Below are 14,000 nucleotides of genomic sequence, written 5' to 3'. Positions count from 1 at the left end.
AACCCAGGTCTTCCTGGCTATAATGCTTGCTCTCTATCAACCGTATCACAATGCCTTTCAGATTTATGGTATGACCTACTTAAATGCAAAAAATATTAAGTTTTTAAAAAAACCATAGATGTTGAGGAAGAGTAAATTTCAAATAGGGAAATTCCATGAAAGGAAATTTTATGGGTTACCAATTTAGGCAAATGTCACTTCGTCTAGTCTCTGCTATTAGTGGGAAGTTAAACATGGGAGAAAATGAGATGTCATAGGCAAGGTGTATGCCCTAAAAGAAGATAGTGTTATATTCCTGAGATGGGGGCAGGCCCATGATAAAATATAATTGTAAGGAGATTCTGAGAAGGGAAGTTGAGTTTACAAGTCTTCTCACTGTCCCCCTAGGTCTTTTGCCCAAATACCTTGATTTTCAAAAATGTCTTTGAAAGGACTTTTCTTCTTCCAGTAGCAATTTTTGTAGAGTTTTTCTAAGCATGCACTTCCAAAGATGGCCCCCCAGCTTAGTGGCGAGCATAGCTCTTATGATCATGAAATCATTTTTTTATGATCTGGCCAAGCCAGAAAGTTGGGAACAGCGAAACTTTATATCAGAGAGACTACAAACTCAGTGGGTGGGCCATTAGAGTGCACCCACTTCCGGCTTTGGGTTTGGGTTTTGCCTTTTGCCTTGGGCTTAATTACTACCTTCAGAAGATTAAGATCTGCATATTAATTTGGAAGAGCAGACAATTTCTCATTTCCACCATAGGCTTCATGTATCTTTTCTGTATTCCCAGCCCTCAGTAACATCTCTACAAGATGAGGCCCAGTCCCCCTGACCACATACACACACACATACACACACACACACACACACACACACACACAACTCTGATGAAGTAGGAGACTCTCTCAGCCTTGCAAAGCTCCATCCCTGATGAGGGCCCAGCCCATGCAAAGGACTCTGCAGAGGTAAGACTCTCTCTTCTGAATTCCACTTAGAACATGCCCACACAGAACAAAACAAAACAAAACAAGATTCCCTCCACAAGTTATCTGGCAGAAATGAAAACAGAAATAAACGGAGTCAGGAATAAAGGTTCTTGCTCACACTCCACTCTTAAGAATCCTGGGTTTTTCCAACCTTTTTGCTGCTAAATGTTCTTATATGACTTGTTTCCTTCAATTAGCATGAGAGCTAGGGGCAGCTAGGTGGTGCAGTGGATAAAGCCCTAGATTCAGGAGGACCTGAGTTTAAATCTGGCCTTAGACACTTGACACTCAACCCTCATTGCCCCGCAAAAATAAAATAAAATAAAATAAATTATAATAAATTAGCATGAGAGCTCCTAGTTTGTATCCACATTTGTACCCACAGTGCTCACCTAAGAGTGCTTACTAAATGGGGTTTTTTTTGTTGTTGTTTTTCTTTAATCTATCCATTTGTTCCTGACCCAACCGTCCAAAATACATGATCCTCCAGGGCTGGGTTCTTCTCTGGATTTTGGACTAAATGGTCTCTCTAATATTCTTTTTCAGCTTTCAGTTCTATACACTTTTTGTTTTTGTTTTTGTTTTTTTGGTTTTTGGTGAGACAATTGGGGTTAAGTGACTTGCCCAGGGTCATACAACTAGTAAGTGTCAAGTGTCTGAGGCCAGATTTGAACTCAGGTCCTCCTGAATCCAGGGCTGGTGCTCTATCCACTGCGCCACCTAGCTGCTCCTCTATACACTTTTTTTTCCCCAGGGCAATGGGGGTTAAGTGACTTGCCCAGGGTCACACAGCTAGTACGTGTCTGAGGCTGGGTTTGAACTCAGGTCCTCCTGAATCCAAGGCTGGTGCCTTATCCACTGCGCCACCTAGCTGTCCCTATACACTTTTTTAAAAAGCTTTTTTTTTTTTTTTTTAAATTCTGATCTTATAAAATGTTTCCGTGGATAGTATAGAAAGAGCGCTGGACTTGAAATTAACAAGAGCTGATTTCAAATCCTACTGCTGCCACTTACTTTTAAGTCCCTTTTCCTCTCTGGAACAATTTCCCCATCTATAAAATGAGGGGAACCAGATGTATTCTTGGGGTGCTTTCAATTCTAAATCCACAATCCTGTGGTATTCCTTCCTGGTGAGGTGGATATCTTAGAGCAATAAAACTATTTTAATATGACTTAGTAAAATTCTATCCACTGTCTTGCTCTGCAGTGACAGAACCGTACATATATTCTTTTCCTTGACCCTACTTGGTTTGCATAAATTGCCTCAGGGCTGGAAGTTGAATTTTAAGTTAAATCCAGTGGTTCTTCACCTTACTACCTGTGTGACTTAGGTAAGTCATTTCCTTTCTCTAGACTTCAGTTTTTTGGTCTATAAATGGGGATAATAATACCTAATAGCACCTGCTTCAGGACTGGTATATTAAATGAGATAAGGCCTATCCCCATAAAATTAAATTATTGTTATTATATGTTTATAATATATAACATATATCATATATGATTAATGCATGTAAATTAGTATACCATTTATTATATATACTATATAATATATTATATAGAACAACTATATTATGGTTATATAATGCATTATATGTCATTGTTAATAATACAATTATCGTCATAATCATCAAATGAGTACAGACAAGACGCCTCCCCCCTCTACGAACTCCTTTCTGATTGTCCAAATCCTGCTTATCTTTTAAGTGCCAGGTCAAGCTCTACATTCTGCATAGGGTCTTTGTTGACTGCCCTAACGTTCAATATTTTTCTTTTCTCTGGACTCACACAACATATGGTAGTGCTTAATCAGATTCCATTTTGTTTCATTATTTAACTTTCATTCATGTGTGTACATCTTACTTCTCCAACTAGACTACAAGCTCCAGAAATGTAAGGAAGGTCTATGTCTTACAGATAGATCTCCCACAAGCACATAGTAGGTACTCAATACTTTAGTACCCACATCCCAAACTCTCTGCTAAGGTAACCAAAATCAATTAATTCACCAACCATTTATTAAGTTCCTACCTATGTGGTAGACACTGGGGATCCAAAACTCAAAACAAAACCACCCTTGCCAGTGAGTAGCTTACACTATAGCTGGAGAGATTACACATATACATATAGGTATATATAAAGCAAATACAAGGTAATTTGGGGGAAGGGGATTTTGGCAGTTAGGGGGATCAGAAAAGGCCTCATCTAGCAGATGATACTTGAGCTGAGCCTTCAAGGGCCACTAGAGATTCTAAAAAAAACAGCAAGGAGGGAGTGCATTCCAGACACAGGGGACAGCCAGTGATGGAATGTCTGGCACAAGGAATAGCAAAGAAGAGAGTATCACTGGATCCCAGAGTATGTGAAGGGAAATAACTAATAATAATAATAATATCTATTATTATTATTATTATTATGAGGGTAGAAAAGTAAGTTCAGACCAGATTGTGAAGGGTTACTTATATGCCAAATAGAGGAGATTATATTTGATCCTAGAGACAGCAGGAAGTCACTAACCTCAATAAATACAAACACATTGAAATCTGCCTATCAAAATCCTTACTTTCCTTCAAGACCACACAGAGGTCCCACATTCTTTATGAATACCTAAATCTCAAAGACCAATGAGTGCAACCCAATACCTCTCCCTTATCCCCAGTAAGTAGTTATTCAACTTTTCCATGAAGACCTCTATGAAGGGGGAATCCATTATCTCCCAATGCCACTCATTCTCCTATTGAAAAGTTCTGATTATTAGATTTTCCTTACAGAAAGCTAAAATTTGACTCTTTACAACATGTACTCATTGTTCCAAGTTCTTTCCTTCAAGGTCAAGTAAATTAAGTCTAATCCCTCTTTCCAATGACAATCCTTGAATACTTGAAGACAGTGGTCATGTTCTTTTCACTCTCTCCCTGCCCACCCTCCAATCCTTTCTCTTCTATTAGTTAAGCTTGACCAGCGCCTTCCATTGACCATCATGTGAAATTTCCCCCTTCTCTCTCAGCTAAAATATTATTTCTCCAGCTCATTTTATAGATGGGGAAACTAAGGCAAACAAGTTTAAGTGACTTGCTCAGGGTCACACAGTTGGTAAGTATCTGAGACTTGATTTGAACTCAGTAAAGAGTAGTTTTCCAAACTCTAGGCCTGGCACTCTATCCACTGTGCTACGTAGCCACTCAAGAAAAATTTAATTAAGGCAAACAGAGGTTGAGTGACTTGTGCAGGGTCACACAGCTAGTGCATGTCTGAGATCAGATTTGAAGTCACTCAGTGCTCTATCCACCTAGCTTCAGGCTAGACTGGAAATAATCATGAGACAGATGCAAATCACCAGAATTAAAGCAAATTGGAAAAGGCTTCCTGTCAAAGATGGGACTTGTAGGAATCTAGAGAAACTAGGAGGGAAAGATAAAGAGGGGGAGCATCCCAGGCATGAGGGATAGTCAGAGAAAATGTCTGGAGTTGAGAGTCTGAGTGTCTTGTTCAGAGAATGGCAGGAAGGCCAGAGTCATTGGATCAAAGAACATACGACTGGAAGTAAGATGTAAGAAGACTGAAAAGGTGGGGCCTGGGGGTGGAGATCAGGTTAGGAAGGACTTTAAATTTGATCCTGGAGGTGATAGAACCATTGGATTTGAAAGGGACCCCCTCCCAAGATCCTTTAGTCCAGTTGTGTTCAATTCAAATAGAAATGGACCCCTGCAGATCACATACTGACTTAGACAACCTCAAATTAACATAATCTATGTTGTATTGCATTTTTATTTATTTTGTTAAATATTTTCCAATTACATTTTAATCTCTTTGGCCATGCTTGTGAGTTTCACCAGTCACAAAAGGGCCTGGGAATCTGACCCCTCTGCAATGCAGTGCAGTAATTCTTTCTACCACATTATCCTCATGGTATCATCTAGAATCTGCAGGAACTCCTCCGGGTGACAGGACTCTTAGGGGTTCTCTGAGGCAGCATCTTCTACTATTAGATAGTTCTGATTCTTAGGACATTTTTTCCCCCTTATGCTGAGCTGAAGTCTATTTCCCTGAAATGTTTACCCATATGTGCTTGTTCTGCTCTCTGGGGCCAAGAAAAATTATTTAAATAATAGAATTTCTGGAGTAGACATTAAATCTAAAACAAGACACCATTTCTTACCCTGATGTTCTCATTGTGATAGTTTGATTTAGGAATGGCTTGGAATCTAATGTCTTTGTAGCTGATTTCTTTGGTCAACCGATGGATGATATCCTGCACCTCTTCCACAATCTTCGAGAGCAGACGTTGTCTCGGATCCACCTGTGTTGGAGAGACAGGCAAAAACTGTCTTTGATTGCTTAAGATCAACGCTCCCATCATTCCAAAATTTCTGATATGATTCTTCCCCCAGGAGAAAAATCTTATTCATAAACTCTTGCTCTTGAGAGGTTCTCAGGAGAGAAAAGAATTGATTCTGGCTTACCATTGTGACCCTATTGGAAATAAAAGTACATTATATTGTAATAATATTATATAAATATATTGAACTATAATTAGATATTACATTAGATATTAATGTTATATAAATATATTTAACTATAATTATATATTATATAATATTATACACTAATATTATAATAGTAATACATAGTTAACCTATTTGATTCTCACAGCAACCCTGGGTGGCAAATGCTATTATTATCCCCATATTCAAATGAGAAAATGGAGGCATGGATGAAGAGACTCAGTGATTTGTATAGGGTTACTCAACTAATGTCCAGGCTAAGAACTGAATTTAGGTTTTACTGACTCCAAGCCCTGTATGCTATCCATGACATTGGCTAGCTGCCCAAATGGCACCTACATCTACAAAGTGGGGTCCAAATATTTTATTTATAGATGAAAGTCTGTGAATTGCTGAAAGCAAAAAAAAAAAAGCCAACTCACAATTATTTATGTTCATGAATATAAGGAAATCCCAGAAATCAAAGTTCAAAAATAGCTATAGTCCATGAAGAAAAATTAAATCAATAGAAGATCTCCAAATCGAATTTTCCATACTTCTTTTTCATTTTCCACCCAAACCTGGGTCCCTGAACCTGGGCACAGGGCTTGCTTTCAGGCAACAACCTTCTCTCTTAGTGTGAATTTTTATACCTGTTAAACAAAGTTTGATCATGGAACAATCTGTAAGCTGACATTTCACTGGACCAGAAGCTCCACTGGAAACCAAGATTACTATTGCTCCTTTGGATGTTGCAGGGAGAAATCAGCCACAGGAAAATAAGAATACAGTCAGGGATGCTGTCATCTTAACACTTAACTTGGGATAGAAACTGAACATTGAGCTCCAGTGATAAGAAAAGTGGGTTCATTTATATCAATGAATAGTAACATTTTCAAGAGATCACCTGCTAGCAAATTAACTCACTAAGGCATCTTCATGAGTTTTCCCTACCAAGTATAGTCTAACTCCTGGTATTCAAGGTCTTCCAAAACTTTGCACCATCCTGTCTTTTCTCAGACTACTTGTTGCTATGCAGTCTATCTTTGAGCCAACCTGGATTACTTCTGTGTCCTGTGTGGGTGTTTTCTCTTGCTACCAGGTCAAAAGTTCCTTGAAGTCAGGGACTTATTTGTTCTAGACATATATCTCCTCCAGCACCTAGCATAGTGCTCTATATCCTGGTAATGATAAATGAGTGGGTATTATGGAGACATCCCTAGTGAAGCAAACTATTATGGGTTCCAGACTACCAATCCAGTAAATATTTATTAAGTACCTACTATGTGTCAGGCACTGTTGCCAGTACTGGGGATACGATTAATAAAAAGAAAGAGAGAGGGGGTGGCTAGGTGGCACAGTGGATATAGCACCGACGCAGGATTCAGGAATTCCTGAGTTCAAATCTGGCCTCAGACACTTGACACTTACTGGCTGTGTGACCCTGGGCAAGTCACTTAACCCCCATTGCCTGGCAAAAAAGAAAAAAAAAAGAGAAAACCAACAGAGAATCAAACACTTAGGCAACCACAAACGTGAAAGAAGATATAATAGAGTAGGAGGTCTAATAAATTTTTTAGCAAATTGCAGTCAAAATAGAAAGATAAGTGCTATCACAGTCAGCCTTCTACAAATATTGCCAAGTTTAGGAAAATGAATCTAGGCACTTAGCAGTGACATATGTGTGTGTGTCCAATCCATTTCAACAAAGGTCCCTGTGTCCCAACAAATGGCATTTTTTTAATAGCCAGAAGACCAGTATGACCAAACCAAAAGATGTATGAAAGGGAGTAATACATAGTAAAGGTGGGTTGGATACAGGTGGCAAAGTGGTTTAAATGACAAACAGAGGCAGTAATATTTGATACTAGAGATATAGGGAACCCCTGGAGTTTACTAAGTATTATAGAGGCATGATCAGACCTTATTTTAGGAATAACCATTTACTAGTTACAATGGAATGAAAAGAGATTGAAAGCTAATGAAACAGTCCACCTGAGAGATGATGAGGAACTAGGGTGGTGCCATGTGAGTTGTGAGAAGGGGACAACTAGAAAGAGATACTGGAAGTAAAATTGACAAGATTTGGCAACTTACTGAAATATATCAGTTGGGGAAGAGTGAGAGGACTTCAGAATAATTCTGAGGTTATGAATCTATCTATGAGAGTAGGACAGTGCTATCCTCAACAGAAATAGGGAAGTTAAGAAAAGAAATTGGTTTGAGGGAGCAATGTAATTAGTTTTGTTTTGAAAATCTAGTTTGAGATTTCCATGGCACTCAGTTTGAAATAGGTGGTTGCTAATGAACATGGGCAGCTAGGTGGCACCATAGTTCATAAAGCGCTGAGCCTTGAGTCAGGAAGACATTTTCCTGAGTTCAAATCCAGCCTCAGACATGTAATAGCTGTGTGACCCTGGGCAAATCACTTAACCTTGCTTGCCTCAGTTTTCTCATCTGTAAAATGAGCTGGAGAAGGCAATGGCAAACCACTTTAGTGTCTTTGCCAAGAAAACCCCAAATGGGGTCATGAAGAATTGGACATTACAGAAAGAACTGAAGAAGATGAAAATTGGGGGGGGGGGAGAGAGAGAGAGAGAGAGTATGTGAGTAGGGCTAGATACTTAGATCTGGGAGTCATCTACATAAACATAATAATTGAATCCATGGGAACTGATGAAGTCATTAAGTCAGAGAATGTAGAAAAGTGCCCAGTACAGAGACTTGGAGTGAACCCACTTAGGGAGTGGGATATGAACAACATTCCAACAAAGAAGACTATGAAGGAGTGGTCAGCCAATCAGCCAAGTAGGAGGAGAACCAAAAATGATGTCACTAAGCCCCAGAAATTAGACATTACCCAGGAGTAGAACAATGGGGTCAAATGCCACAGAGAAGTCAAGAAGGACTAGAATTGAGATTCTGGGAGAAACTTGAGGAAAGGAAAGGGAAATCAGAGCCACAGCACTGGGGGTGGGGGGAGGTTGTGAGGCACCTTAGTGCCTGGAAGGAACGAAAGGTCACAGTGAGAACAAAGAATGTGATTTGGAAGAATTGAAGTCTAGGGACAGAGAGAATGATAGGGGAAACCGATTGAGTAAACATAACAGATTACAAGCATTTAAAAGCATAAGAGATAAGATTGAAAAGCTAAGTAGATAGGTAGCCTCCTGCATTTTGGTTTGTTTTCCTGAATGAATGCTAACTGAAAACACCAAGCAAGGACATGAGGTGCTTCCTTTGGCTATATGCCATGGGCCGATGGTCCCTGTTTCTCCTCTGGCAAAGATTCTCTTTCTGCCCTAGTGTGAAGAACACCATCTAGTCCAACCCTAAGAAGAAAAAACAGAGATTCAGAGAGGCAAAATGGCTTTTCTGATTGTCATACAGAAAGAATCATGGTACAGGACTAAAACTCATGTCTGTTGACCCCCAGGCTTTTTCCAATAAGCAGAATCACAGAATCTTAAAAGTTTGAAGAGAACTCGAAGGCAAAGTCTTAATGGGATATTTTTGTTCAATGAACATGGAAGGTTTGCTCCACTGGGGCAGCAGTGGGTAGGAGAGAGATATTGCCACAGTGGGAATGCAGAAACCCCAGGATACTGGCCCCCATAGGAAAAGACCAGAAAATACCGTGAGGCTGTTTGTCTAATCCTGATTAGCTTTTAAAGCCCTTCATTATCCACCCTCTTCCTCCTTTTTTAGTAGTAGTCTACCTCATTTAGTATCTTTCCTCAGAGACTGTCCACTTTCTCATGTACTTACATATATAATTTGCATTTTATAGACTGGGAGCTCTTTGAGAGCAGAGACTGGTTTGGGTTTTATTTTGGTTTTGCCTCTCTTTGTATCCTCAGATTTTAGCACAGTGCCTGGCAGATGGTGGGCATTTAACAAATGCTCAAGCACTTCATCGAAGTTCTTGCTGATGGAGCTCCCAATGAACCCATATTCCTTCCATACTCCACCATATTACCAGCACTACTTGATCCTTTATATTTTGCTGCCCAAAGATGAATCCCCATCCTATGCAAAAAACCAGAGAGCCCTACCCTTGGTTTCCTACTACTCAGAAGTCTGGTCTAACCCATGCTTAAAGAACCACCCTTTCTATAATATCACCAGTTGATCAATCAACAAGTATTTGTTAAGGGTTTATGAGATGGTGGTGACCGTATAAGGTTTCTGGGGTTACAAAGCCAAAGCCAAATGAAACAGTTCTTGCCTTCTTACCTTTTATATGTGTGTGTGTGTGGGGGGGGGGGGTTGGGGGCAGAAATGGGCACATATATACAAAGCAAGTTCAAAGTAAGCTTAGGGTGGAAATCAAACAGATGGGGTGGGAGATGGGAGGATGAGAAAAGGCCCTTGAAGAAGGTGGAACTTGAAGAGAATTTTGAAGGAAACCAGAGATTTGGAAATGTTTAGATAAGGAAGAAATGGGGGACAATCAATGCAAAGAAGATGAGAGATGGGGATTGTGATGAAAAGCAAGAAAGTCACAGTAAGCCAGAAAGGGGACAGGATATGAAGGGTTTTAAGTGCCAAATGGTCAATAAAAATTTATTAAGCACCTAAGCTCTTGTGTTAAAAAGGCAAAAAATTACTTCTGTCCTCAAAGAGCTTCCAATTTAACATTACAGAGGGACAAGTGGCCATTCAGCTTTCTCTTTATAACCTTTAATGAGGGGGAACACACTTCTTTGGAAGCAGCTTTCCAAGTCACTGTGTTAACTTGGGGCTGCCACCCAAGGTGATTCCCTCCATCTTTCCCTCTTCTAATCTTCCTCTCCCTCCCTTCACTCCCCAGGCATTTGGGTTCATTCATCTATGTCTTTTCTATTCAATGATATTCCCAGCCAGCAGATGTAGGAACACAAACCCCTTCACAAAATCTTGGGCCTTTCAGTAACTTTCTATTGTCGGCTCTTTGAGGTTCTTAACATTTTGTTGGCTACAGACTTTCCAGCATATCTTAAAAAACAACTACCCAACAACAAACAAATCCTGATTCCTTCATTAGTGCTGTCGTGTCACTAACTGTCACGATGTAGATTTACTTTCCCTAAGTGACAGACAAAACAAACCAGTGATTTATGGAACTGGCAATCACAAATTCCAGGCCCAAGGTTGGTTTGTGTTTTGTGGCAATAAAAATATATATAGACAGGTAGACAGATAGTATACATGTATACATATATAGTATATTGTGTTTCTGTCCACATATATAATATATACAGTCTGTGTATGTATACATATATTGTATATATAGTCGCTGTGTGTATACAAATATAGTATATAAGGTGTGTATGTATACATATACAGTGTTTATAGTGTGCATGTATACATATTGTATATATATACACATGTAGTATATATAGTTTGTTTATGTATACATATACAGTATATATAGTTTTGTGTATGTATTATGTTGCTATTCAGTTGTTTTGGTTGTGTCTGACTCTTCATGACCCCATTTAAGGGGTTTTCTTGGCAGAAATGCTGGAGTGGTTTGTTATTTCCTTCTCCAGTTTATTTTACAGATGAGGGAACTAAGGCAAACAGGGTTAAAGTGACTTGTCCAGGGTCACACAACTAGTCAGTGTTTAAGGTCAGATTTGAATTTATGAAAATGACTTCCTGACTCCAAGCTCAGCACTCTATCTACTGCTCTACCTAGCTGTCTCATTATGTATGTATGTATGTATATATGTATGTATGTGTGTGTATATGCATGTGTAATTTCCCTTCCCAAACTAAATGTAGGTATTTTAAACTCTCTTGGCCCTCAGTTCTTTTCCAACTCCAAATCTATGATTCTACATTAGTTCTATTTCTTCATCCATATTTTAGTGGACTAAGTCTTGTATATTACCTGTCTAGTCCAATCCTCCTCATTTTGAGGGGGTTTGGACTAGAGGTGGTAGTCTCTTGAAGTGCTCATATTCTGTGAATCTATAGTCCTGTTTAGGTCAAACTAGGTGTGTGTTAATTTCCATTTCAGGGTTGAAGGAGACAGACACAAGTTAAGCCTGGTGTAGGGAGGAAAGAGGTGGGGGGAAGGGGATGGGAGGGGTCAGCTGGGGTTGGTGACCTACTCCATAGTTATTGATGGGGGAAGATTCTTTCTGAGAAAGCCAGATCATGTAGAGCTTTGTCCAAACAAGAAGGAGCTCCCACAAGTAGAAACCTGCCACCAACCTGGCCCCCACAACCTTAGCCTTGCCTTGTAAAACACAGAAAGATATCATGTTCTCTCTTCCCTTGAGCCACATCAGCAGATCTACCCTATAATAAGGGATTAAAAAAATGTGTCTGACCAGATAAGAAAGCTAGGATGAAACCATTTCAAATCCCACTTGGACTTAGGGGGCCCTGTCCAAACCTGAGGACATCTGGAGAGATGATTTCTCTCATTCTGTATTCACTAAGTTAATTAATAAAGTAAGACTTGCTTCTCTTTAACAAGGTGCATGAATTCTGCAGAGATGACTAAAAAAAAACAAAAACAAAAACAAACCACCAAACCAAAACCCACCTAACTAAAAACACTTCTTCTTTTTTTTTTTTTTAGTGAGGCAATGAGGGTTAAGTGACCTGCCCAGGGTCACACAGCTAGCTAGTAAGTGTCAAGTGTCTGGGGCCCGATTTGAACTCAGGAATTCCTGAATCCAGAGCAGATGCTCTATCCACTGCACCACCTAGCTGCCCCCTAAAAACACTTCTTTAGAGGAGCAGTGGGTATTGTCAAAACAGGCAGGAGAAAGGTCCAAATATCTTGTAGGTACAGGGAGCACAACTATAAAGGATTATGAAGAAATTATTTGGCATAGCAATACTTTCTTTATCATATATATATATATATATATATATATATATATATATATACACACACACACATACATACATACATACATAATAAAACCATAACAAAGATAAGCTTTTAAAGATCTTGTATGACAATTTATATTATATTTTATATTGTAATTATACAATAAGATTTTAAAGGATTTTAAATTTAAAATCAATTTTAACTTTAAGGTTAAATTAAATTTACAAATTTTAATTTAAAAGATTTTTAATTACAAGATTTAAAAAATATTATATTCTCAGATTCACTTATAAAAAAAATACATTCACCAAAGGATCTATGAAAGAGAAGGGTATAAGGATCTTAATTTGTCCCTGGCCAGGAGAGACCTGGGTTCAAATCCTGCCTCTGATATTTGGTAGCTGTATGATCATAGGTTTCTCAAATCTCTCTGGGCCTCCATTTTTCTCAACTGTAAAATGGAAATAATATTAAATATTACCTGTAGTACCGGGTGTAATCAGGCTCAAATGAGATATATGAAATATTTTCAAATTTTAAAGCATTATACCTTTGTTACCTTTCTTCTATTTCTTCCTCTTCCTCCTCATTATCACATTCTTGACATGTCTGTGATTTCATTAGTAATCTTTCCAATGATAGAGATTTCAACTACTCTGAGTATTGTCAAGATTGCAAACTCAGTTAGTCTGTTCCTTAGACAAATGATATGTAAGCCATAATCACTGACCCTAACTCAAAACTTGATAGGAACTGCCAGGCTTTGGTATCCACTGGCATAGAATCCCAAGGAACCTTCACACCACACCCAAACTACATAGCTTTTAAAGGGCTATCTATATGGAGGATCTACACCTGTAGACTAATGAAAGACCTAAGAGAATCACAAATGCATATTAACACATTCATCTAGAGCATTTTTACCTAAGCAATAGTAATGAAAGTCCACCTTTATACAGCACTTTAAGGTTTGCAAAGCACCTTATATAAATTACCTCATTTGACCCTCACAATGGTGGGTGCTATTATTATCCCCATTTAACAGATGAGGGAATATGGCTCAGAGAGTTAAGTGACTTGCCCATGGTTGTCCATTATGTATCTGAAATGGGATTCAAATCCAGGTCTTTAAGACTACAAGTCCAGTGCCCCATATACTACACTTTGCTGTCTCTCAGTTGCCATAGAACATGTTAATGCTAAATAGGGAGCTTAGAGATCATCTGGTTCAATTCCTTCTTTTTTATCCAGATAAGGAAACCGAGACTCAAAGAGACCATTATGCTGGATGAGTATTTTGATTGAAATTGGTCAGACATCATGTGAAAATAATTATTAAAGGCACCTTTAAAGAAATGCATCGCCTGGAGCCCCAGATTTTTTGCGGGCTCCACCTCTCGCCAAGGAGACATGGTATTATCCTGTGATAGTATCCACATCTCCATCTTTACCTGCCCTTTTCTCCACCTCCTCTTTATCTCTATAGATAAATGTTCAATTGACAAATATTGAGTATTATTTCCTTTGTTGGCATTGTCCTAAGTCCTGAAGAGAGATAAAATAATACAGTAGATGTAATCCTTGTTCTCTATAATCTAAAGGAGGAGCCAAGAACGTTTGATAGCTAGTGACAGATAAAGATTGGAAGGCAAAGTCCTTGAAGAAATGAACCAAATTTCATGTGATGTCATTCATATCTCCATTTTTTA

General features: G+C 38.8%; 1 protein-coding gene across 1 annotated transcript in view; it reads right to left on the bottom strand.

Annotated features, from left to right (window-relative positions):
- The window catches only part of MAB21L3 (mab-21 like 3), a 33,356-nt gene that overhangs the window by 16,444 nt on the left and 2,912 nt on the right, over nt 1–14,000 (bottom strand). Inside the window, exon 2 of the mRNA XM_043963453.1 lies at nt 5,132–5,272. Within this exon, the coding sequence (XP_043819388.1) occupies nt 5,132–5,272 (141 nt within the window). The remainder of the gene's footprint in view (nt 1–5,131; nt 5,273–14,000) is intronic.

Source organism: Dromiciops gliroides, chromosome 4 (genome assembly GCF_019393635.1).
Source record: "Dromiciops gliroides isolate mDroGli1 chromosome 4, mDroGli1.pri, whole genome shotgun sequence".
In the NCBI taxonomy this organism is placed as follows: Eukaryota; Metazoa; Chordata; class Mammalia; order Microbiotheria; family Microbiotheriidae; genus Dromiciops; species Dromiciops gliroides.
Note: the sequence above shows the minus strand (reverse complement) of the source record. Positions and strands in the feature narration are given on the sequence as shown.